The 26,754-nt window shown below is 48.0% G+C and overlaps 1 protein-coding gene across 1 annotated transcript; it reads left to right on the top strand.

Annotated features, from left to right (window-relative positions):
- Positions 1-916: 916 nt before the first annotated feature.
- Pgpep1l (pyroglutamyl-peptidase I like) lies at positions 917-21,637 on the top strand. The gene is made up of 5 exons (XM_036181694.1): positions 917-957; positions 5,171-5,223; positions 18,906-19,028; positions 20,423-20,649; positions 21,140-21,637. The coding sequence occupies exons 1-5, from the start codon at positions 924-926 to the stop codon at positions 21,351-21,353; spliced, it is 651 nt and encodes a 216-aa protein (XP_036037587.1). The 5' UTR covers positions 917-923; the 3' UTR covers positions 21,354-21,637.
- The last annotated feature ends 5,117 nt before the right edge of the window (positions 21,638-26,754 follow it).

The following is a 26,754-nucleotide window of genomic DNA, read 5'->3' as shown; positions in this document are numbered from 1 at the left end:
ACTTTAATAGTATTTTTAAAAGGCCAACATGCTGCATAAGACATCAATAGAACTGGCCCAAACGTTAGGTTTCTTGTTATTGTATCGCTGACAAAATTGAAAAGCGCCGAGGTGCATCTAGAGCGCAGAAAGATGCCAAGACTGTGGATGACATCGGGTGGCACTTTTGCCAGGGAGAGCAGTGGGAAGCACTTCACAGACAGGATGAAACAGTCGTGAAGCCAGCAGACATCAGCCAGCTGGCGAGCCCCTGTCGCTCCAGGCTGATGCAGCTGGGGACATGCGTGGGAGGCAGCATGCTCCATATATGCGGGCGGGGGTGAGCCCCTTGCCACAGAACAAGAAAACCCAGGCGCTGAGATTAATTTGACAGTGGGCCTGGAGGTCTAGGCAGCAGGTGCTTGCCACCAACGCCTACAGTCAGCTTCTAGTGAGTGTTTTCTGAGTGTTTGGTTGCTTGTTTAAATGTTTTGCCGAATTCAAGATTAATCACGAACCAAGTTACACCTTCCAAACACCTGGGACTACTCTGAGCAGCAGGGTTTCTGCGGCAGGGGTGGGGATGGGGGTGGGGGTGGGGGTGGGGGGGGGGGGGGAGGGTGGGGAGGATGAAGGTAGGTGCAAACAACAGTGGCCCGGGTCCTAGTTTGAGCTATTTGAGTCTTGGGTCCTAGTAACCACGCAGTCTTGGGACAGCTGGTTGCTACAGGGTCAAGCACTTTGATGCTATGCATCCTATGGAACCAACTAAGCTGAGTCCAGGTAAGTTTGGCGGCTCTGTGACCCTCTAGGCTCCAGCGTCCAGAGGCCACCAGTTCTGCTCCCGAGGGCGTGGCCTTGCCACACTCCCCACGTGGTCCTCGCCTTTCCCCTCCCGGATCGCGGCTAGCCCAGGCCCCACCAGCCTAGCTCAGCCAGGCCTCATGGATTCGCAGTCCCGCTGCGTGGTGGTGACCGGTAAGCCCGCATTTCCCTGCGTTCCGGGTGGCTGCTGCTTTCTGCTGGAGCCTGGAGCGCGCACTTGCGCGACACTGCTCGTAAACAGCTCTCCCAGGGGAACATGAGTGGCAACTGGTTGGTGGTGGTAGGAATTCCAGATGGGAGCTGACTTCCTGCTCTGCCCTATTAAAAAACACAGGCTTTCCTGCCTCTGAGCCCCCTTCGCCACAAATAACTCGAGTGGCATGCACGGAGGTGCCCACTTGTGGCTTAGGTTCACTCCGACCGTGTTTGTCCTTCAGCCCCTTGGGGAGGAGCGCAGGCTGTCACCTGCCAGTGGAAAGGGTAGAATTGCAGGCTCAGACAGGACAGACCCACACCAGACTCACTGTCCATCTACAATGACTACGCCTTGATGGAGTCTGCCGCCGCCCCCACCCCCCCAACGGTGCTCTTGCTGCTATGGGAACACTAAACTAACCAACACACACACACACACACACACACACACACACACACACACACACACACACACACACACACCAGCCTGGAAGCAATGGTGGCTGCCCAACCCTCTGTCTCAGCGGCATAAGTGAAGTCAGCCACATGCACCTTGCCATTGTCAACAGCTGGTCCCGAAGGACTGGCGGCTCTTTGCTCACAACACTCTTATTTTTAGTTAGACACCAAAGCGGTTTATTTATTTTTAGCCAGACACATTTGGCACACTTCAAATTTTTCAACTATTTGATAAAGGGGACACAAAGGATTCCTGTCACCTGTCTTAATTAAAAGCTCTTTCGGACAGTGATTCATACTATCCACCAAAAGAGGAAAAAAAGAACAAGAAAATTCTATCGAAACACTTCTCTCCCCTTGTACTTTTATCTCCTTCCTCTGGGTTCCGAGACTGAATGGTTCAAATTACATGTGGCTTCTTCAGGAAACCACCACCCACAGGCTCCCTGAAAGCTGTGCCTGTCTCAAATGGAATATGGGCATGGAAATGTACTGCCCCTCTTCCACTCACCTCTTACCCTACGTTCCTCTCATCGGCCTGCAGTTTGCCTACAAGTAGCTGGCAGCCAGGGGCCACTGGGGAGTGCCCACTGGACTCCAGAGTGTGGCCTGCCTTTACTAGCCATGTTCTGAGGTGCCAGGAGGCAAGCTCTTCATTTAATTGGATGTGCTGAGTGTGTAAATCTGGTCTTGACGACAGGCATGTAAACAGATGGTAGAAATGCAAGGACTCCAACAACCAGCCTGAAGATCAAGGTGTTGGCTGGAACCAAGAGTAAAATGAGAGACCAGGCGAGCCCACACCTTTCAGGGCCCCTGATTCCACCAGATTTCCCTGGCTGATTTCCCCACTTCACTCCAAGGCAATCTTGGTGGCGAGTCTTAGCCCAGCAAAAACAGGACCTGCTAACCTTGCTCTCTTGGTTATTTTTTTCCTAATTTAAAACAAATAAGAGATGCAGTTTTTGCAAGGCTGAGTATGATTCTAAAGCACATTGTGTGTGGATGGATTTTTATTATTCTAGGAGGAAGCTGGCTTCTTGATATTTTTTACTTAATCTCAACATTTTCTATGTTTTTTTTTTTTTTTTTTTAAATGGCTGCAGGTTCCCCCAGCAGCTACAAGACTGTGTCCTATCAGTCAAAGCCAGATGGTGCTCCTGGGCTGGTGGGACAGTCTGTTGAAAAGCTTTCCGTCCCTTGAGGTTTTTCTCCCTGTGAACCAATCTTGTTGGTGGGTCAAGACCCAAACACTCAGCAGTTGCCAGGCACTGCTGGGTCCCCTGTCCAGCGCTGCCACCTACTCTAGAGGTCCTGGGGTCCAAGGACTTGATGTAGAACCCTGACCTTTCACAGTCTGGAGTTTGTGGGAGTTGAGAAACCTGCCAGGAGAATCAGGGGAGGAACTCAAACCCTCAGCCAAACTCCAAATAAAACAATGCTGACCCTACCTGCGGCCCAGCCTGAGGTGAGTGCCCCCCTTTTGTAACAGGCCAAGCTGATCATCTAGCCTCCCCCGACAGGTCACACACTTTTCATTTTAGAAAGAGTATAGATCAAGAAATTGTAAAGAAATATACTGAGACCTCCTCAAGGTTTTCACCAGTCACTTGATCCTGAAGGTGGAGACAAGGGAGAGGGTGGGGGAGGGGAAAGGAGAAAGGGTTTGAGGGATGAGAATGTGTGCATGCACTCACCAACAGCCCTATACCATCTCACCCAGTGTGTAGCTCCCTGGAATCACCTCCACAATCAAGCTGTATAACCACAAACCCCCTCATGCTACCCCTCCTTTACAGCTTCTTCTACATCCTTCCCACATCCTAACACTAGGCGTGTGTTCCAGATTCATTTCGCTGTGATAAAATATCCAGACCAGAAAACCCAACCCACCAACCAAGCAAGCAAACAAACAATGCTTCCCTCCCCCCGGAGAAAATCCACCGAAACAAACAAAACCCCAAACCAACAACTTAGAGGATGAAGGAGTTTATTTCAACTTACAACCCCAGGTTACAGTCCATCATCATGGGGAATTGAGAGCAGGCACTTCAGACAGCCAGTCACCGCACATCTACAGCCAAGAACAGAGAGAAGTGTATGCATGCTTGCTCTCCTCTGCTCACCCGGCTTGATTGTATGGTTCAGGACCCACGGCCTAGGGAATGGCGCTGTCCACAGCACACTGGGTCTCCCCATATCAGTTAACAAGACAGTCCCCAACAGACATGCCTATAAGCCGGCCCCATGTAGACATTCCTTCACTGGTTGGCAAAGCTGACCACCACAGAGTTAGTTTTCCTGTTGATCATGTTGTTGTCACAGAATGTCTGACAGGAACCGTAGACAGAGGAGATATTTAGCTCGGGTCAGAAGTTTCAGCCCACCATGGCTAGCACCATCGTATGTGAGCCCGTGTGAGGGAGAGTGTCTTGGTGACAGAGGAAAGTAGAGGAGACAGCTGTTTCTCTGATGGTGGGCAGGAAGCATCGTGGAACAGTGAGAAGAACGGGTTAGGGCAAGAGGGAGCCTCAAGGAAATGCTCCCAGTGACCCCTTCCTCCAACCAGGCCCTATCTTTTACCTCAAAGTAGTCTATTCAAATTTTAAATCATCAAAAAATGAAAATTTCACCATTCATGGGGGTTGGGGTTGCTCAGTGGTTAAGAGCCACTACTACAGAGTGAGTTCCAGGACAATCAAGGCTACACAGAGAAACCCTGTCTCAAAAACAAACAAACAAAGCCAGGTACATCCATGCATGTGCCTTTAACCCCATGAGATGGAAGAAATCTTTCCTCCATGAAGTGGCTTCTGCTAGGTATTTTGTAACAACTATGGCCAGCACTCAGGAGGCAGAGGAAGGCAGCCTTTGAGTCTCTGAGTTTGAGGCCAGCCCAGTCTACAGAGATAGTTCCAAGACAGCCAGGGCTGTTACACAGAGAAACCCTGTCTCGAAAAACCAAAACAACTGAGAAAAAGCAAATAATACAGCTTGGATTTCAGCCCAACATTTGTGTACACATGTCCTAGCCTTCCTACCATGGAAGTGGATAGACCCCTCTTTTGTTTGTTTGTTTATTTATTTGTTTGTTTATTTGTTACTTAGTTGTGTGTGAGGGTGTGCACACGCGTGTCAACGTGTGTGCGTTCGAGCACATGCACACGCCTGAGCCCTGTATGTTTGAGTGCCTGTAGAGGTCAGAAGAAGGCAACAGATCTTCTGGAGCTGGAGTTCCAGAGAGCTGTGAGGCTCCACACATGGATGCTGGGAACCGAACAAGGCCTCTGGAAGAGCAGCATGGTGGTTTAGCTTTGCTATCAACTGGATCCACCTGAAAAGAGGGACCCTCAACTGAAGTCAAGGACCCTCCTTGACTTCCCTTGATGATGGGGAGTAACCTATAAACCAAATCAACCCTCTCTTCCCCAACTTGGTTTGGGGCAGTGTTTCTCAGGGCAACTGCAAACTTGGAACAGCAGGAAACACTCTTAACCTCCGGGGCATCTCTCCAGCGCCCCCCTCCCCCAACACACACGTACCATTTTCTTTTGGACTCCCCCACTGGGCTTCATACCCACTGGGCTTCATACAGAGAACCCCAAGGATGCACCCAGATTAGCAAGGTTGCAGGCATTCTCTGGGGCCTACAAACTTGTCACTAAGTGTCCTGGGCTGGCTTGGACAAAACTCTGGGTATCTTTGGTTTCAGGTTTTGGACCCTTCAGGCAACATCTGGTGAATTCCAGCTGGGAAGCCGTAAAGGTAACTCCTGCCCCAGGCCAAGCTGGCTCCTTCCTTTGGTGGCTGTTGAGAAACCCCAGTGCCTGGGACTCCTAGTAGCCAGCATCACCTTGGAGGTGAGGACAAGCTGGTGACCCCAGAAGAAAGGCTTCTCTTTGGCCTTTGCGTGGTGTGACTTGTGTGGTCAAGTTTTTCTTCTATTTGTGGCTAAGGGACACTCCTAGGTGGGGTGCGCAAGTCCCTGTGTAGGCTCTTTGCGCCTAGAACTAAGTCCTTGTCCTCTCCTCGGGATGGTGGGCCTGGGGAAAGCCATCTTCACCAGCTCGAGTCCTCACTCATGCGTAAGGAGTGAGCAACAAAGCCTGTGTTGCCCAGCTTCCCCGAGGACCCAGATAAGTGTGCAAGGATGCTTTGGACATGTGCTTTGTGTGAGCACTTAATAAATGGTCATTACTGTCAACAGCACCCTTGCTTTTAAGGATGTGACTGACTTGGAGAAGGCACGCCCTCTGACTTCCCTCTATCCACAAGGAGGCCCGGGTCCCTGGCCTGCTAGGCATCCCTGGGCCAGTTGTTTGCCCTCAGTCCTCACGTGGGTGTCACTTAGAGGCTCTACATAGTCACAGCTGCCTGTTCACACTTGGCTTTCAATTTCACACCCCTGTTGGATCAAGCCAAATGTGGGGACTGGAGTCCATTCTCAGGGTTTCCCAGTCAAGCTGAAATTGCAGCAAAGCTACTAATGTCTGTGCACCCAAGGCAGCCACGGCATTGATTTTGTGGTCTGTCAACCCAAAGGCAGGCGAGAGACTTTTGACCCTTGGGTTAGCTTTTGGGCTTTTGTTTTTCCAATCACGAAAAAGCTCAGAGAACGTTGGGCTTACTGCCAAGCCTCGCTGTGCCACACAAGGTAACAGAGAGGCCAGGACCCGGCTTTCATGAGCTCCTGGCTTTCTGCACCTAGTCCCTGATCTGCAGGACTTCTGCCAAGTCCCCAGTGGTCCCAGACCCTTCTGTTTCTTTCTGCAGCCATGAACAGTGCAAAAGAGGCAGGCTGCTTCTGGTTCAGCGCTCAGTTCCCACAGTTGCAAGGAATGGGAGGCAAATGAGCTGCCCCGTTTCAGTGCCTCAGTTTCTCCCCTTTTTAAAATATGTATATGTGAATACGGTGATGGTTAAGGAGGTCACTTAAAGTCCCAGGGACAGGTTGCTGATGGAGCTCACAGTCCGTTGCCATCAGAAGGCTTTTCTGTTAGACAGATTGGTAGCAGCAGGCACATGGGATGAGATGGGCAGATCGGCACCGGAACGGAAGAATGGTGAGGATTACTTAGGAGACCCAAGGCTCGTTAAGGTTAGTGAGCCAGAGCAGAAAGAGACAGTCTGGGAATTCCAGGAAGTGGCAGCAGGGTAGCAAACTGGATGCTCTCAGGGGCAAGCTTCTGTATATAGCTAGATGTGCAGAAAGCCAAGGATAGCCCTGAGGAGCAAGCAAGCACGCAGCACGCACGCACGCATGCACAAGTGCACACACCCATAATACAGGCTGAGAGAAGTCATCATACACAGGAAAGGATAGTAAGGACAAGTTCTATGTTGATGGTTAGGGGTGTGGCTTAGGTGGTAGTGCACTTGCCTAGCATGCATGCAGGCCTGAGTACCATCCCCAGTGCGACATAAAGTCAGGCATGGTGGCCTATACCTATATTTCCAGTACTGGGGAGGTAGAGGTAGTAGGATCCGAAGTTCAAGGTTATCCTCTGCTATACAGTTAGTATGGGGCCAGCTTGGCCTATATCTCGCCGGGCGGCAGTGGTACATGCCAGGTGGATCTCTGTGAGTTCAAGGCCAGTCTGGTCTACAGAGTGAGATCCAGGACAGGCACCAAAGCTACACAGAGAAACCCTGTCTCAAAAAAAAAACAAAACAAAACAAAACAACAACAACAAAAAAAACCCTTATCTCAAAAAGAAAAAGAAAAAAAATGTAAGCATTAAGCAGCTAGAGATGCAATCTAGGCTCCACCTTAAGTCAGATTAAGCCATCATAAAGAATCCTGGGTCAAAAACTCTGACTGCTGCAGATGCTCATGTAGTTTCTTGTGAGGATTTAAAATTCAAACTTCTTGGGCCAGGCATGGTGGCACACGCCTTTAATCCCAGCACTCGGGAGGCAGAGGCAGGCAGATCACTGTGAATTCAAGGCCAGCCTGGGCTACACAGTGAATTCTAAGACAGGACTACACAGAGAGACCCTGTCTCAAATTAACAAACACAAAACCAAACACATGAAAATAATAAAATAGAGCTAAAACTGAAACTTCTTTTAAAGGAATATGAACTATCAATTCTCAGCCTAAGATCACCAAATACGCAAGAAAACAAACTAATATGTGGAAAAAAATCAGTAGAAGCCAGTTTAAAGAACAGAACTATAGGCAAAAAAATTAAAACAGTCAGAGAAATAACAAGAGACCATAAAAAATATCAGGTACATTGGAAATGAGTGTCATAACTCAGAGAAATTAGAAATGTAGTTGCTGGGAGAAAACAGCTGACTTCAAAGACAGGTTAGAATTGTGATAAGTGAAAGGTAGCAGCACACTGGGTGGTGGTGGCGCACGCCTTTAATCCCAGCACTTGGGAAGCAGAGGCAGGCGGATCTCTGTGAGTTCGAGGCCAGCTTGGTTTACAAAGTGAGTTCCAGGAAAGGCGCAAAGCTACACAGGGAAACCCTGTCTAAAAAAAAAGATCCCAGCCACAAAAGATTATATACCATTTGACTCCACTTGTGTCAAAGTGCCGATCAAGCAAATATATTGAGAAAAAATGTAGGTTAGTGCTTGGCTAGGGTGGGAGGACCCTGAAGAGGTGACAGGAGAAAATATAGATTTTCTTTAAAAAAATACATGTATTTATTTGTGTGCTGGGGTGGGTGTGCATGTATACTGTGTGTGTGTGTGTGTGTGTGTGTGTGTGTGTGTGTGTGTGTGTGTACCATGGTTTGCCTGTGAAGGTCAAAGGTCATCATGTAGGAGTTAATTTTCTCCATCCCCTGTGTGGGTCCTAGGGGTGGAACTCAGGTCATCAGGGTTAGGTATCAGGCACCATTACCCACTGAGCCTTCCAGGTATGAGGTTTCTCTGGGTTGTGATTAAAAGGTTCTGACACTGATTGTGGTGACGCTTTGTTATAGAACTCTCGGTGATAATGGTTATTATCACTCTGAGTATTCTGAAAAATACAGAATTATAAAATGTGAGTAGGTTAAATACATTGTATGTGAATAACCTGTCTTGTAGGAAGCAGATAATAGATATAGAGATGATAGACTTTACCTACCTATCCACATACCCAGCAGTTCAGAAACATATGAAGAAAAACTTAGAAAACTAGAATATAGATGTGAAGATAATACCCAAAAGACAACATAAAGATGGACAAGGAAGTGTAGAGAAATAATGTAAATAATAGTGAAATTCTGTTTAATTGGAGTTCCAAAAGAAGAGAACAGTGAGAATGGAAGAAAAGAGTATTCAAAGACACAGTGGTAAAGAATATTCCAGACCTGGGGCTGGAGAGATGGCTCAGTGGTTAAGAGCACTGGCTGCTCTCCCAGAGGACCCAAGTTCAATTCCTAGCACCCACATGGCAGCTCACAACTGTCTCTAACTCCAGTTCCAGGAGATCTGACACCTTCATACCAATGCACATAAAATAAAGTTAAATAATTTTTTTTTTTTCGAGACATGGTATCTCTATAGCTTTGGAGGCTGTCCTGAAACTCACTTTGTAGACCAGGCTGGCCTCGAACTCACAGAGATCCACCTGCCTCTGCCTCCCAAGTGCTGGGATTACAGGCGTGCGCCACCACCGCCCGGCTGTTAAATAATTTTTTTAAAAGACTATTCCAGACCTGATGAGATACTTGAACCGCAGAGATAAGAACAAAGAAAATGAATGCCTAAACATATCATAGTGAAGCTGCAGGCTTTGGGAGACCAAATCAGACTTCCAAGAGCTGAGAGAGAAGATGGTTCACTTCTAACTAGACGAGGCGTGAGCCTGGGGTTTCAAATGCCCAAGCCAGGCCCGGTGGCTCTCTGTCTCCCCGCTGCCTGCCAATCCAGATGTAGAACACTCAGCTCCTTCTCCAGCACCATGTCTGCCTGTGTGCTGCCATGTTTCCTGCCATGATGATAATGGACCAAACCTCTGAACTGTAAGCCAGCCCCAATTAAATGTTTTCCTTTATAAGAGTTGCCGAGGTCCTGGTGTCTCATCACAGCAATGGAAACCCTAACTAAGACACTAAGGTTTGGAGATAGAAACACCTCAGATTCATTTCAAAGAATTTCCTAGAAGCACATGAACCCAGAAAGACAGCTAATAAAACAGTGGTTCTCAGCCTGTGGGTTGCCACTCCTTTGGAGATTGCAAATCAGATATTTACATTATGATCCCTAACAGCAGCAAAATTACTGTAGCTATGTAGTAGTTATGAAGTAGCAACAAAATAATTTGATGGTTGGGGGTCACAAGGAACTGTACTAAAGGGTCGCAGCATTAGGAAAGTTGAGAGCCACTTCAGTAAAAGAAGGATTTTGTAAAACATACCCTAGATCCATTGTGCCAACACATAATGTAACAGCATTTAAAATATACAGAGCCCAAGTAGCCAAGAGGTTAGGGCTCTTACCAATTTTGATAAGCTTAATATGTGTAGAATTTCTCTTTATCCCCAAAGATGAAGTGGCCCCATCCTCCTTCCATGCTTGGTTTCATTTGTTTGTTTGTTTTTAGGCTTATTTTTATTTTATGCATGTAGGTATTTTGCCTGCATGTATGTCTGTATGCCTTGTGTGTGCCCAGAAGGTGCCATATCCCGTGGAACTGGAGTTACAGATGGTTGTAAACTGCCATGTGGGTGCTGGAAATCAAACCTAGGTCCCCTGGGAAAGCAGCCAGTGCTCTTAGCCATCTCTCCAGCCCCTTCCATGCAGTTTTAAACAACACTGATAATAGAGTACAAGGCAGTGAATCAGTACAGTAATATCCTAAATCCATTTCCATACCAACAAGCCAGAGTAAGATGACAGATCTTTCAAAATGTCACCAGCACCTGCCAGGCCCTTCCTGTGGGTCCCCCTAAACTCCACTTTAGTCTGGAGAAAATCCAGGGTCCTCAACTTACTCCAGGGTGTCAAGACAGCAGCCTCTCTTGGCGTGGCCTGTTTGTGTTTCTAACAAATTTTTAATTTCACTGGGGGGATGGTCCCATCAGCAAAGTCCTTGCTGTACAATCATGAGGACCCAAGTTCAATCACATGGAACCCATATGAAAAGCTGGACATACCACCATGCACCTAAAATCTCAGTGCTGGAGATCAGAGACGGAGGATCCCTGGGACTTGCTGGCTAGGCAGACTAGTGGAAACAGTGGGCTCCAGGTTCAGTGAGAGACCTGGTGTCAAATGACTTGACTGTCTATAGAGGAAGACACCTGACAGAGACCTCGGTCTTCTAAGTGCACCGGCGTACACATGCTGCCCTAGATGCACCTTGAACTTCCCAACCATTTTTCCACCTCTGGAGGAACCTTCAGGTTCATCAGCCCCTGTCTGAATATCCTTGCAGATGGTTATTAGAGAGGAAGGCAGTATAGAAGGAGGATGTGGCAGGGTGGAGCCTGAAGCTGGAAAACAGAGAACATCCCAGAGAGATGCAGCCTTGAGAGGCTGGTCCAGGCTGTGGACAGTGTTGAGCTATGACTGCAGATGTCAGCACAGATATTGGGGAGCTGATTCACGGCAGCTCCAGCTGGCTGGCAACCCCCGGCCTAGGATGTCACCACAGATACTGCATCCCCCAGGTATGGCATCTCCAGTGGGGTGGTTTGTGGTCTGCTTCTTCTAATGAGAGTGGATATGAGGGTGGAGGGGAGAAGAGGCCCAGGTAGTCTTCCAAAGCTATCTTTGGAATCTTGAGTTCAGACCTGACATTCTGAGGGCACCTTTCCAGGCTCACTCTTATGGGTAGGTACACTCTGCTCCAGTGTTCACTGAAGACAGCACAAGTAGCCAGGAGGTGGTGGCGCACACTTTTAATTCCAGCACTTGGGAGGCAGAGGCAGGTGGGATTTCTGTGTTTGAGGCTGGCCTGGGCTACAAAGTGAGTTCCAGGACAGCCAGGACTGTTACACAGAGAAACCCTGTCTTGAAAAACAAACAAACACAACAAAAAGAGACAGTATAAGTAGAGCCCTTGGTACCTTTAGGAGTCTGGCCTGGCCTCAACCAAGTGAGGGAAGCTGCTCCGAGCACTTCCCAGTCTGGCCAAGCATGTGACCCCAGAAGAACGGTTCTCCTTATCTCAACCCCAGAGACCTAATGCCAAGCACTATTGTTCAGAGTGGCCGAAAACACACAAGAACTGCCCAACTCTGACAAAGAGTAAGATGCAGTTGACCGTGACTGTCACTCACTGTCAGGAGGCCAAAGCATTTCTTTAGCAGTTCACCAAGTCAGTGAAATAACAGTACATGGTGAGGATGAGGGCAAGACGATGTGTACAGACTTCTACACCCTTCTCATCTGTGGTTTCGGTGAACAGAGGTCAACCACGGTCCAAAACAACAACAACAACAACAACAACAACAACAACAACATTAATCGGGAAACCCCAGAAACAAACAAGAAAGACATTTGATGGTGGAGACCGGACACAATGCCTCAGTCAGGGGACCAAGGTCAGCGTAAGTTTTCAAACAACTTTCATTGAAATCTATTGTTATCATTGTACAGAAGGAGGGTGGCGACTTACAAAGCGTCCATCTTAAGTCTACGTTATGATACAGCTAATAAACCGCAGATGCCTTCAATACTCCTTGGACAGAGCAGTCTTGGTAGTCAGGCCCCAAGTAGGAGGGAGGTAGGGAAGCATGCCGGAACCAAACCATAGCCTACAGTCCAAATGAATATTCAGGAGCCTATACCACTTTAAAGAACATTACATATACTCTCCATGTAAATTAGGGAGTGGAGAGGGAGAGTCAAGGTACTTCTGCAGTGCATAAATTACCCAGACTTCCGCCCTGGAAGAGAACTTCATCTTTGTCCTCAGGTGCCGATGGTGTACGGGGACCTCCCAGCACAGAACCCAGGATGTAAAGTGGAGGAAGGAACACTTTATGGGAAAGATATCTGACAAACTTCCTGGCCAGGTGATCAAAGTCAACATCTACAGTGACAAGTCTTGTTGACAGTTTGTACCCTGGAAATATCATCATGAGAAGGGCACTTGATACCTCTCGAGTCTTCCTCCTCCAAGCCTGGAGCCCCAGTGTGATATGAGAAGAGCGACAGATCCAAAAGAGGCACAGGCTACACCGTGTCTATCCGGTCCATAAACCACCGAAGTCATTAAAAACAAGGACGTCACAGCAAGAGAAGATGTGACAACTAAACGTGCTGTGATGGTCTAGATGGGGCCCCAAAGGACCCTAAAATGGGGAAAACTGAGGGCTCTGAGTGAGCACTTTTCAGTCCATCAAAATGTTTTATTGTCTGATGGTGGTGGCATATGCCTTTAATCCCAGAGGCAAGTGGATCTCTGAGTTCAAGGCCAGCCAGGTTTACAGAGCATGTAACAGAGCAGCTAGGACTACACAGAAAATCCTGTCTAGAAAAACAAAACAAGGCCGGGCAGTGGTGGCGCACGACATTAATCCCAGTACTCGTGAGTTCGAGGCCAGCCTGGGCTACAGCATGAGTTCCAGGAAAGGCGCAAAGCTACACAGAGAAACCCTGTCTCAAAAAACCAAAAGAAAAAAAAAAGAAGAAAAGAAAAAGAAAAAAACAAACAAACAAACAAAAAACCCTCAAAAAGTCAAAACAAAACAAAAACCTCAAAAAGCAACAAACAAACAAAACAAAACAACCCCCCACAAATGTTTATTTTGTGTGCTTATGCTGGAACCTCCCTCTTTTTCTCATTTGTAAGACTTTATTCTTGACTGGAGAGATGTCTCAGATGGCCAAGTGTATGCCTTGCAAGCATAAAGACTTGAATTTGGTACCCAGAACCTAGGTAAAAACAACTGGGCATGGTGGTGTGTGCCTGTAATCCCAGCATTGGGGAGGAGGGGACAAGGAATTTCCCTGGGGTTTATTGGCTCCATAGTCTAGTTTACTAGGTGAGCCCCAGGCCAGTGACAGACCCCGTCTTAAAAAAAAAAGACACCCGAGGTTGTCCTCTGGCTTCCACATGCATGCAGAGTCCTGTACACAGATGTGTGTGCACACATGACTGTTTCCTCCTGTCATGATGGCATGAGGGAGCTGCAGCTGGCTTTGAGGTACAGACATGGGTAGGTGTAGTTCAAAATCTCAGTTTCACTACTGGCCGGTGTAAAAGACAGGGAGGTTATGCTGAGCTCAGCTACTGCTGTGGGTGAAGTCTCTCTCCAGACCACAGCTATTAGCCAGGTTAAACACTGGTTTTTCGCCGGGCGGTGGTGGTGCATGCCTTTAATCCCAGCACTTGGGAGGCAGAGGCAGGCGGATCTCTGTGAGTTCGAGGCCAGCCTGGGCTACAAAGCAAGTTCCAGGAAAGGCGCAAAGCTACACAGAGAAACCCTGTCTCAAAAAACCCACATATATATATATATAAAAAAACAAACAAACTGATTTTTCATGTGTGTGAGGGTGATGGTAAAGGCCATAGCTTTGGAATGGTGGTAAATAGACATACCATTAACTTCCCAAGTGTACAGTTCAGTGAGTCCATTCATATCACTATCTGACCCTCAGTAGTACTACTCATTTCTGGAATGTTCCCACCTCACTCTTGCCTCCTTCCCCTGGTAATTATTATTACTTTATATTCATATTGCTATGGAGTAAATGTCTAAACTGAAACTCGGCTGATTTACAGTGGGTGCCCGTATCCCCCTCGACCTGCTTGTGGGTGCCTGCCATTCTACTTCCCGACTCTCTGAAGCTGGCTGTGTTAACTACTTAATGGAAGTGGAATCATACAGTTTTGAGTTTTGTGACTGGCTTACTTTGTTTAGTACAAAATTTTCAAGATTCATCCATGTCTTTGAGCACAGTGGTACATGCCTAAAGTCCTGGCACTCAGGAGGCTGAGGCAGGAAAATGTAACCTTTAGGTCAGGCTGAACTATACAGTGAGACCCTATATCTCTCATTTCCTGTTTTAAGAGAAAGAAAAAGAAAAGAAAGGAAGGAAGGAAGGAAGGATGGAAGAAAGGAAGGAAGGAAGGAAAGAAACTGGGTGTGGTGTATGCCTCTGTAGCTCACTGTGAGGAGGAGGAGGCAGAGGCAGGCAGATCTCTCTGAGTATGAGGCCAGCCTGGTCTACAAGAGTTCCAGGACAGCCAAGGTTAGACAGAGAAACCCTGTCTCAAAAAAAATGAAAGAAAAAAAAAAAAAGAGGACCAGCAAGATAGCTTAGTGTTTGCCACCAAAGTTGCCAACGCGTTGGATCCCCAGAACCCACGTGATGAAAGAAGAAATCCGGCTCCTACAAGTTCTCCTCGGACCTCCACATGTGTGCCATGGCATGAAGGCATCCACTCAGACACAATAAACAAATGCACGCAAACATTTTAAATTAAGAAGTGGAGCAGGAAGAATGGAGAGAAGGAGATGGGTCCTTTTAAAGGCAAACGACTGCTCTGTGGTGCCTGTTTCCCTCCACCTACCCACTGATGGACCCTCGGATTGCTTCTTCTTGGCCACTCTGCAAGCTTCCCGTTTTGGGGATATGTACTCAGAAGTAGGGATGCTGGCTCATATGGCCAGTCACAGATTGGCTGATTAAGGGCTACTGAGATCTCGACATCCTTGGACATACTATTTTCAATAGCAGCCACCTGCATGGATGTGAAGATCTTGGGATAGGCTATAAAAATATGAGCTTCGCTGGGCGGTGGTGGCACACGCCTCTAATTCCAGCACACAGGAGGCAGAGGCAGGCGGATCTCTGTGAGTTCGAGGCCAGCCTGGTCTACAGAGTGAGTTCCAGGAAAGGCGCAAAGCTACACAGAGAAACCGTGTCTCAGAAAAAAAAAAAAAAATGAGCTTAACCTTAAGCAGTACATGGTGAATGGGCTGAGCATGGCAATTTGCCTTGCTTGGTGTCTACACAGTTCCTCAGACAGGCCCGGATCCTGAAGGCTGAGGAGGCCTTTCATCCTTGGGGGGTGAGGGGAAGGGACACATGGTGTTATAAAAGCCTGTCTTCTCCAACTCACTTTCAGTTCTTTATAAAGCATTTCCACCTGTTAATGGCTTTCAGGATCATGCTATTCCACCTTAATTAAGCTAATCCTCACATTATGATCAAGAAATCTGATAAAAAATGATCTGTAACATCACACATAGGAGATAAAATGAATAATGTGAGCCACAGGGAAATGAGGAGTGACAGTGCCTGTGACCCTGACAAAGCCCCTTCTTTGTCATAAAAACAAACACAAGCTGACGTGTTGGTCCAAACAAAGGAAAGAATTAAGAAAAGAAGATATGAAACCCTTACAGATTTACACCTGCTCAATAAAGCCACTTAATGTGTCCCACATAAGTGCCATGAATCCTAACTACTAGACCACCAGGGAAGAGATAGTGAAGTGTCCACTGTGCCCTGTGCCATCCAGAAACCAGCAAATGATTGGGCATGCCATGTCAAACATTTTTATTAATGGGGCACATGATCAAAAATTTTTGGAGACAGTGACTGGACAGAGGGTCCCTGTCATCCATTCCTGGATCTTCTAGGTGGGACCGACTCAACAGTTTGGAGGCATCACACAATGGATACTGGGAGAGGGCTGGGGCAAGCATTGTGTATGGAGGATAGAACCTGACATTGTTCGGGCAGAGTCACTTTTAACCAGGACCCCAGGAGTTCTCAAAACAGGAATAATGGCTGTGGACGGCCCTCAGGGGTTCCCTGGGCTTCTCTCTATCCCTTTTGGTTCAGCTTCCTGAAACTTCTTCCACTTAATTGTGTCCCTGTGGACTTGGGTTGTCTCCTGTGGAGGGTGGGGCTGTTGTCTCCTTTTCATGAGGCTGTGGAGAGATGCCTAGCAGAGTGCCAGGGGTCCTCCAGGGGCAGCCTAGGATGATAACCAGACTATTTGTTAACTCAGAAAAATGGTGCATTGTACAGCTGTAAACATCTTACCAAGTGTAGCAGGGAGTGAGCGCTCAGAGCTGGCCACGCCCACATGCTTCCATTCCCACCCATGGCTTCGGGGAACAGTGCATGATCCTAACTTGTTTTCCTTATCCCATCTCAGAGAGTTCAGTTTCAGTAGTCTTTGGAAAGTCATTTGAAGGGCTGCATCACGCTCCACCAATGGCTGGCTGGTAATTCACCTCCCTCCTGCCAGGCCTCTTTTCTTTCATTTCTTCAGTGCTGGAAAGAGAACCCAAGACTTCACCCATGCTAGGCTAGGCAAGCTGCTCCAACGTTCAGCCCTTGCCTTCTCCTTGTCTCTTTAATGCTTCGTCCGCATCTGCCTGGCAAGCTCTCCCAGGTCTGGCTTTCACTGCCCCCTTCTCAAGCCTCCAGCTTGGATGACATTGGAACCCAGGCTGGAGTCTCAATGATACCTGTTGGCCTCCAGGTCTTTTCTTTCCCCTCGGGGAAAGGGGACCACATGCTCGATCTCACATTGTCACTCCCAATGACTGTGCACAGTGACCACATGACAAGTGGAGAAAAGATGGAGGAAAGAAGGGAAGGAGGAAGGGGGAGGGAAGGAGAGGTAAGAATGGTGTGAAGGAAGAAATGAAGGAAGAAGAGAAGAGAAAGAGAGAAAGGAAGCAAGGAGGAGGCTCTTTGTACACCTCCAAACCACGTAGGTCCTGCTCCAGAACATTCTTTTGCTGGGCAAACTCCTACTAACCCTCCAAGATCCAAAGAGCATCCTCCTCTCAGTGGTCCTCCAACTGTACGGCCTTGCCTGACTTCATGGCAACCCCATGAGGGGGCACTTGTGACTGTGCTGCACAGGTAGGGAAGCTGAGAGTTGGGAGGTTCCAACCACTGTCCAGATACACCTCATCCTCGGAGAAGATCAGCACAGAAGGCAGGTCACCATCTGCCTCTGAGGACCACCTCCCCGGAGGTCCGAGAAGGACCTGGGATCTGTGGGCATCCCATCTTACCCAGAAGGCATACCACTGGCTGTCTGGAAATGCCAGGAAAGGAGTTCAGGAACTGCGTAGCAGAAACTGAAGCAGAAGCTGGGCTTTGGGTTCCTGGTTGAACTATGACCAACAGCGAGCATGCACTCCTAAGATCTCAGGCTCCTGGCTTGCTTTCTTCCAATCTGCTTATTCCTACTCTCCCTAGAAGGAGGATGCTGACGGAGTCCAGCTCCGACCTTTTGAGGGGCTCTTGGGGGGAGGATAGAGGAATGAGGAAGTATTAGATAGAAATAGAGGCACAGACGGAGGGAAAGACAAGAGACACAGGATAGCTTCGGGAGGGCCCTGGGTCAATACCCAGCCACCTCCAGATTTATTCCAATGGGCTTTTTATATACTACCAAGGGGAGAGGCAAAAGACTTCTGTCTTTCAAGATCAAAGCACAACATTCAGCCAAGTACAACTGATAACCCTTCAAAACACCTGGTAACCACACCCCTGGCCAAAGCATCCTCTTATGCAGCCCTGCTGGGTAAAGCAAGCTCAGGCTTTCTGACCTTGAGTAAGGCCTTTCTAGGGAGCCTCTGTGGGCCCCCACAGGATGCCCACATTCTTCACTGCCTTCCTTCCCCTGTCCCTTCTCCTCCTGCTTCTCCCCTTCTACCTTCCCCTCTCCTTTTACTTCCCCTTCCCTCATATCCTCCTCCACCTCATTCCTTCCCCTCCTTCCTCCCTTGTCCCTCTCTAAAAACATTGACGGCCTTTGCTCCTGCTCAAACCTCCACAATGACCTCTCTGCCAATTCCATGTATACAAAGCCAAGGGACCAGCTCCCCTCAGATACTTCATATTGACCCCGAGCGATCCCTAGCCCACTTCTACCCCTCCTCCATTTACTTATGAGGTAGCTCTAAGGTCTTTGCTTCCTGAGCACAATCCTCCCATGGTTCCCTATGGCCCTAGAGAAGTCCACACCCGACTCAGCATTCCATCCACCATCGGCACTTCCCTCAAGTTTCAATTCCCATCCTTCGTGGGGTGGAGTGTCCCTGTTGTACCATCGGCAGAGATGACGAGGGACTCCTCAGATTACCCTGGACAGTCGGTGCTTGGATTATCACCAGGGGCGCTAGGTGATTTGTCTTGTGATATGCAAGACACCTGTCAGCTGCCGAGAGCAGCATGTCATACCAGTTTCCCCATGGCCTCAGGCTCTTGAGCTTCCATCTGCTATCCTAGCTGCCTCTGCCAGCATGTGTGTTCCCAGCCTCTCCCTCTGGCCCATCTTAGTCCAGGAGCCTCGGCTCCACAATCATGGCTTGTTCACATGTGCCTCCCTAGCGTGCTCCATTTCAGCAAGTGCAGCGGAGTGAGCTGTGGCTCTTCTGCTGGTTCCCGGTCATTCTGAGTTCCACCAGCCCAGCAGGGCAGGGTTCAGGCCCAGAGAAGACCCTGGGCCTAGAGTCTGAGGGTTCTCCTGTGCACAGGCAACTGAGGCGGGTCCCCCTGCTGTGTTTTGCAGGAACTCTCCAGGCTGGGTTTAGGGGAGGACACTAACATAGAACTGCGAACTCTGCAGCTGCCCGTGGATTACAGGGAGGTGAGACGGACGCTCGCCACAATCTGGGAAGATTTGCGACCACAAGTAAGTGACGCCTGGAGAGGCAGTGGGTCTGGGAGGCTGCCGATGGGCCAGGGTCTAGGAACTTTCTGGACCTCGTTCTAAGTTTGATTTGAAGGCTGGAGTGCACCTTTTTCCAGAGCCCCATCAACAGTGTGAGGTACAAGCTTCTGTCATAAAATTCTGGGTTTGTATATACATTTATACTGAAACATAGGATGGGTAGATTTTTTGTTTGTTTTTTTTCGAGACAGGGTTTCTCTGTGTAGCTTTGTGCCTTTCCTGGAACTCACTCTGTAGCCCAGGCTGGCCTCAAACTCACAGAGATCCACCTGCCTCTGCCTCCCGAGTGCTGGGATTAAAGGCGTGAGCCACCACCGCCCGGCTGGGTGGGTAGATCTTATAAGGTGACTGGGGCAGAAATGAGATTTTTTTTTTTTTTTTTTTTTTTTTTTTTCTGAGACAGGGTTTCTCTATGTAGCCTTGGAACTCGCTCAGTAGCCCAGGCTGTCCTCGAGCTCACAGAGATCTGCCTGCCTCTGCCTCCCGGGTGCAAGAAATGGGAATCTGATTTCAAGCGAGAGGACCTGAATTAAGTCCCATGCATGGCTGTGGTGCTAGCTGTTCTGAGGGACTTAGGTCAAAGAGCCTTTGGGCCTGGGTAAGAAGCTTAGATGACAGTCCACCCAGGATCAGCCCACCTTCAAAGCACCCTGCCAGGGTCCTGGTGTGGTGGCTCACATCTTTGATCTCAGCACTTGGGAGGCGGAGACAGGTGGATCTTTGTGAGTTTAAAACTGGCCTGGCCTACATTGTGAGTTCAAAACCCCATTCCAAGCAAACAAAAGCACTCTGCTTACGTAGTAATTGAACATAAACATTGTATAAAAAGGGGGTACAAATATCCATTCCCCCAAAGGTAAGAGAATGAAGGAGATCACACACAGCCCCCTGTGGTAAGAGTCTACTTAAATGCTGCAACAAACCCTCTGCAGCTATTTTCAAAAGAGGCAAAATAAAGTCTAACAAGACTTGATGAGACTACTGCTAGCCCCTTTTATGAAAGTTTCATTAAAAAATATGTGATTCTGCTAAAGAGCTAGCTTCTTCCGGGGTCATCTTAGATACCTGCTTGCCCCCACCCACTCATGGGGGAAGGGAGCACACAGCCTTACAAGAGCCGTTTCAAACAGAACAGAACTTGAATGTAGATATCACATGTCTTCTATTCAAACCAAAGAGATGTTCTTTTTGGTCCAGTTCCATTAATTAGGGGCCCAGGCAGGGATCCTGGAGTTTCCTGGTGGATTTGGAGCTTGATCTGTTTTGTACCCTGGAGCTGGGCTCTGCCATGCCTGGGTCTTTCTGAACAGCTAGTGATCTGGTGTCCTGCGATTTCTGATATGTGTTTCACATAGCTTGCTGTGCATGTGGGCATGGACACTTCCACCAAGGCCATCTTTCTGGAACAGTGTGGCAAGAACCGAAGTTATCAGGATACAGATATACGAGGCTTCCAGCCTGAGGGTGGAGTGTGCCTCTCAGGTGGCCCGGAAGTGATGCACTCTGTTGTCAGCATGAAGGAAGTCTGCCGGCGTGTTTCTGTTGAGGATGTCGAGGTGGCCTTTTCCCGAGATGCAGGCAGGTACACTTCAGGTGTCCATGTGCCAGACAGGTGCGAGAGAGGGAATGTCCTTCAGAGTCCCTTCTCTCTCCTCAAGATGTTAGCCTATGCTGTCCAGGTGGCTGCTGTGGTCACCGGCATCCCCAGAGTTGCCTGTCTTTGTCACAGGCCCTGCTGATGAGTTTAACCTCTCTCCAAATGCTGACAGCCCCTCCCACTGAGCATTCTGTCCTCTCTTCAAGGGGTAAAGAAATGCCCCAGTGAAAATGCAAATGAGGGAGTGACTGTAGTAGAGGTGTTTTCACCAGGAGTGGACTGAAAGTCTGGGTCAACTCTGTCCTGACCACTTGCTGGTCATTAGAGTGTGAGACCCAATGTCTGTTCTCAGTGCAGTGTCCTTTCTCTAGGGAAGGACCAAACTCAAGTGGTAGTCCCCTCACGCTTTATGAACACAGCACTTACAGTGGAAGTGGCAGGGTCCAGGAGTAATGAGACTTTCCTGTGGTTGCAGGTACGTCTGTGATTACACCTACTACCTGTCTCTGTACCTCGGAAATGGGCACGCAGCGCTCATCCACGTCCCTCCGCTGTCACACGGGCTCCCAGCCAGCCTTCTGGGCAAAGCCTTGCAAGTCATCATCCGAGAAATGCTGGAAGACAGTGAGGAAGTGCAGACTCAAAAGTACAGCAGCCAAAGGGAAGCAGCAGGGGGATGCCTCCTTTAGATGAAGTGTTTCAACCCTCGGTGGAAAAGCCAGCTGTGCTGTGGGTCTCTGAATGAGTGGCCTGTGAGAGAGTGTACATGACTCCAGGTGGGGAAGGGGGGAATGATGCCACAGAATGACAGAACTATTTTAGTGTCTGAAGCAAAGAAGATTCCCAAAGGCAGATGCCTCACAGGGGATTGGCTAGCTGAAGCTAAGACTTTCAGGATAATTTTATTGCAGCCCAGTAGTTCCCTTCCCAGGCTATGTGGTCCTTCCTACGTTGATGGGATGACAGAGCTTCTTCAGAGGTTCCAGAAATGGAGATGTAGCTCTGGCTCCAGGGGCCCCAATTCTGGTCCCTAAGCTTGTTATTTAGGTCTTCTGAATGGCTTTGGGGGCTACGCAGTCTCTAGTGTTTGGCCTTCTCCTCTCTCTGTCTCTGTCTCTCTCTCATCTCTGTCTGTCTTTCTCTGTCTCTCCCTCTCTTTTAACAATTTTTTTTTGTGTGTGTGGTTTTTCAAGACAGGGTTTCTCTGTGTAGTTTTGTGCCTTTCCTGGAACTTGCTTTGGAGACCAGGCTGGCCTTGAACTCACAGAGATCCGTCTGCCTCTGCCTCCCAAGTGCTGGGATTAAAGGCTTGTGCCACCACTGCCCGGCTCTTTTAACATTTTTTAATAGAGTAGTTCAGTGGTATTTATTTCATGCACTCTGCGGGGTGTTCATCATCACAGTATCTCTAGAACTTTCAAGTTTGAATGAGAAAGGCTACCCCAGGCTCCTGTGTTTGAAGCACTTGGTCCCCAGCTGATGGTGGTGTGTTGGAGGGTGGTGGAACCTTGCCTGAGAAAGTGAGTTATTGCCAGCGAGCATCCACACCTTATTGTCTGCTGTGGGCTGCAGGAATATATCATAAGAACTCAGCTGGTTATGGCAAAGTCACTACCTGGAGGGATCAAGGAATTCCTCCAGAGGAAGCCAAATTCCAAGGAGCTTTTGGTGTTACTTGGTTTGTTATATATCAGCTGTATTCTGTTATGAAAATCATGTGTGCCTTCATAGTTTTCCCAATTGACTTTTCCCTAAGAAGGGCTAACAATGTGGACTGATCTGGACATACACATTCCAGGTATTTGGAGAACAGCCTCAGGAAAGGCTTTTTCTGGAATCAGATATCTCCTTTAGCCATTTTCAAGGACTAGCAGTAATAACAGTCGACATGAAAGTCTCCTGATTTAAGGTAAATTCCACAAGGAGACACCACCTAGGTCATGTGGACGTTAAGTAATAGCTTTACACAATTCAGCTCAGACCCTCCTTTCTTACAGTCTTACTAACTTTATAGACCTTTAACTCCTTTCCTAACCATTTCTAGGAATATTTAGATAACCTTCTGTGCTGACAGCTATGCTCAGCCAGAACCCCAGTTCAAGCCTCCCTGTAATTATCATCATTGGCAGATCTCCCTTTAAATATCACCAGAGGCATCTAGCTGTAACACAGGTTGCCTAGCAACTGAGCACACTTTCCCCCACCCTGAGGAAAAAAGGCAGATAGCTTGGACAGATAGGAGCCACAGGAAAAAAGTAGACAGTTTTATTTTCTCCCATTGATCTAGATTAACTTATATATAAACTTATAGATTCTTAACATTTTCTACCAATCACATTTGATGTTATAGTTGAGCACATAAGATTCCTCTTCTCAGATATTACCCGAATTTAGCCTTTAGTTAATTCATTTCCCCATTGGTCACTTCTCTTTGAGGTTGCAAATGATAATTAATGGTTATTGCCCCTCTATGTGATTCTTATCACCCCTCTGTTTGACCCTGGAAGCCTGGCTTTGCACTGGCAAGGGATTACTGCTTGTAAGTGTATATATACCAAGATTCCCAGGGCATGGGAGGACAGAGAAGAGAAAAGAGAATGGGAGAACTAGATGGGTAAGAACTTGAGAGGAACAAACTGAGACGGGGAAGAACTAGATTGAAGGGCTAGAGGAGAGTACTAGAGGAAAGAGATGGGAGATGAGGAAGAGCCAGATGGGGAAGAACAAGATGAGAAAGAACAAGATGAGAGAGAAGGAGATGAGAGAGGAGCTGAGATGGGAAAGAACAGATGGATGAGAACCTAGAAGGGGCAGAACTAGAAGAAGGAATTAAGATAGAACCTGGAGGGGACTGCAGATAAATGTAGAGAGAAATTGGGTAAGAAAGGAGCTAAATATGAGAGCAGAATAGAAGCTGTGTAGAGAGAGAACTGACACAGAATAATAAAGTGTGTGGACTTAGGAGTTTTGTGTACATAGATTCATTTCTTTTCATCAAAGTTCATCATCAGCTGGTTGTAGATTCTTCCTGGACCCTAGGAGGGGACTATCGAGGGGCTGGACCCCCGTGGTCTCCGATAATAGTCCTCCCCCATGTTCTTTCCCTCTGGGTTCCGGAAAGCAGATGCCACGTGACCAGCCTGCCTCCTGCTGCTGCCACTATGGCTTCCCTTTGAACTACAGTACACCAGAACAAACTGCTTTTGCCCCACCACCCTGCCACAACAGCAGGAAAAGGAAGGGGTCTACCATTAAACGTCAGCTTCCTGTTGTTTCTCCTCCTCAGCCTTGGGCAAGCACAGTATACCCCCCATCTCTACCTGCACGAGTCCTGTACCTAATGTAAGTGGAACCTTACATTATCTGTGTCTCTAGATTCATCCATGTGGTAGCACATGATAGGATCTCATCGCCTTGTAAGGCTGAACACTATTCCACTGTATGAATGCACCACACTTGTTTTCCACACCATCTATATGGTCGCTTAATAAAAGCTGCTCTGAACATTGATGTCTGAGTATCTGTTCAGGTCCCTGATTTTCAGTTCTTTTTTTGTCTATACCCAGATGCAGTGGTTTGAATAAAGATGGTCTCTGTAGACTCATAGGGAGTGGCATTATTGGAGGTGGCCCTGTTGGAGTAGTTGTGGACTTGTTGGAGGAAGTGTGTCACTGGGGGTGGACTTTGAGATTTCAGAAGCTCAAGCCAGGCCTTGTGGCTCACTGTCTCTTCCTGCTGCCTGTGGATCCAGATGTAGGACTCTCAGCTACCTCTCCAGCACCATGTTTGCCTGCATGCCACCATGCTTCCCACCATGATGATAATGGACTAACCTCTGAACTGTAAGCCAGCCCCAATGAAATGTTTTTCTTTATAAGAGTTGCCATGGTCATGATGTGTCTTGACAGCAATAGAACCCTAACCAAGACACCAGAGGTGAGTGGCTCCTGGGAATTCTGTTTAGCTTTTTGAGGGAGTGCAATGCTGTTTTCTACAGTGGCTGTACCACTGTTCCTCCCCACTGGCTGGGTTTGCTCAGAAAGCCAGCTCCGGAACTGGACTTGGGCTCTTTGCCATTGTCAGCATTACCCTTACTTTAAAAACATCAGGATCCTCTTGTCTTGGATACTTTTCTATTGCTGTGATAAGACGCCATGACCAAAGCAACTTATAGAAGAAGGATTTTATAGGGGGCTTACAGTTCCAGAGGGTTCGAGTCCATGACCATTATGGTGGTGAGCATGGCAGCAGGCAGGCTGTCAAGGTACTGGCGTGGTGTCTGAGAGTTTATACCTCATCCACAAACACGAGACAGAGAGAAAGAGAGAGAGAGAGAGAGACAGACAGACAGACAGACAGACAGACTGACTCTGGGAATGGCTTATGCTTTTGAAACCTCAGTGACACACTTCCACTAACAAGGCCACACCTCCTAATCCTTCTCAAACAATTCCACCAACTGAAGACCAAGTACTGAAACTTATGAGCCTATGGGGGCTGTTCTCATTCAAATAACCACATTCCTGTCTCACCTTTTTTCTTCATTTTAGGACACTGAGCCAGGTTTTGTGCCAAGCTGTACACAGCCAGGTCCTGTGTGTCTACTATGTCAGTGTCTTTCGGGTGCTCATTTCATTATGAGCCCTGTCAGTAGCACTGTTTCCTCTAAAGAAGTGGATGAAAGTAGCTACTAAACACTGGGCAATTTCTTGTCATGTTGGTATGGTCAAAATGCTGTTTGCTACTAATGTCTGAAAAACAAACAAATAATCACATTTACTGTAAGAAAATGCATTTGTAGCCTAATAGCTAAGAGAGACTGAGTTGGGGTGATAATTCAATGGCATTGTGGGGCATGAGGCCTAGCCTACATGTGTTCCAGGACAGTTAAGGAGAAAGAAGGGGAGATGGGGAAAGGAGCAGGAGAGAGGAGGAGGGGGAGGGAGAAGGGGTAAAGATGGGGGGGAGAGAATATAAATGTACAAGGCCCTGGGTTCAATAGCCAGCACTAGAAAGAACCACCAAAACCCAGTGTCACAACCAAAGGAACTGAGTAACTCTCATCCCCCCTACTCCAGTCCCCCAGACAGGGTTTTTCTGTATATCCCTGGCTGTCTGGAACTTGCTTTGTAAACAAGGCTGGCCTCGAACTCACAGAGATGCACATGCCTCTGCCTCCCGAGTGCTGGGATTAAAGGCGCGTGCCACCACCACCACCACCACCACCACCACCACCACCACCACCACCAGGCTGCTCTCATTTCTTTTGCTTGAAGACTTTGAGACTCTCTGCAAATAAACCAGGAACATTTGACATATGGCAGGTCCAAGTCACACGAAGGCAGATGAAAGCCAAAGGTGGGTTGGAATGGTGCAGGTCAGCTGCACAGAGCCTCACTGCTCGGCTGGTCCCATGGAGGCCCTTCTCTGTGAGCGGAGAGCTTCTGCCTAAAGCCTGACGTCCCGTGGTTCTGTGAGTGGGCTCTCCAGTGATATTTCTATCACTTGGCAGCGGCCAGACATATTAAAAAACATTGCGGGGTTTTTTTTGTTTTTTTTTTTTTTGTTTGTTTGGTTTTGTTTTTTTCAAAGATACCTAGTTGGGAGGCCCAGAGCTCCCCACTGATGACCAGCTCTTCCACTTTCCCTTCTAAGCCTCTGAAGTTTCTCAAGACCCCGGGGACCCAGCTGCATTGTGGATTTTGTAATTGGCCTGACAATATACACTGCACCCTGTTCAGTCATGCTTTTGTATGTCTGCTGGTTTTATGTGGGTGGTTTTGTATGTTGGCTAGCCACAGTGTGAAAGGCTGGCCTCCATTGGTGATATAATAGCTGGGATGATTGGAGCATGACTTTGTGTGTCTATAATCCAGACTAATAAAAAGTCCCGCCTCTCTCTGTGGGGATTGTGAATACCAGTGAAGGGGTGGATGAGAAAATGTCACCAACAGTACATTAGTACAAAAAAAAAAAAAAAAGGCTCTGAGTGTGCGTTCTTAAGCTTGTGGCTTGGATATGGTTGTACGGTGGTTTCCCGAAGGTTCATGTGTTGAAAGCTTGGCCCCTGCACGCAAATGGTAAGGAGAG

Source organism: Onychomys torridus, chromosome 1, assembly GCF_903995425.1.
Source record: "Onychomys torridus chromosome 1, mOncTor1.1, whole genome shotgun sequence".
Lineage (NCBI taxonomy): Eukaryota > Metazoa > Chordata > Mammalia > Rodentia > Cricetidae > Onychomys > Onychomys torridus.
The sequence above is the reverse complement of the archived record's forward strand: the minus strand, read 5'-3'. Positions and strand labels throughout refer to the sequence as shown.

Excerpts from the sequence above, each read along its gene's own strand:
- Pgpep1l (XM_036181694.1), top strand. The coding sequence starts at position 924 with ATGGATTCGCAGTCCCGCTGCGTGGTGGTGACCG. Across the intron at positions 19,029-20,422 it reads GGGAAGATTTGCGACCACAA|CTTGCTGTGCATGTGGGCAT; the intron begins GTAAGTGACGCC and ends TGTTTCACATAG. Across the intron at positions 20,650-21,139 it reads TTTTCCCGAGATGCAGGCAG|GTACGTCTGTGATTACACCT; the intron begins GTACACTTCAGG and ends CTGTGGTTGCAG.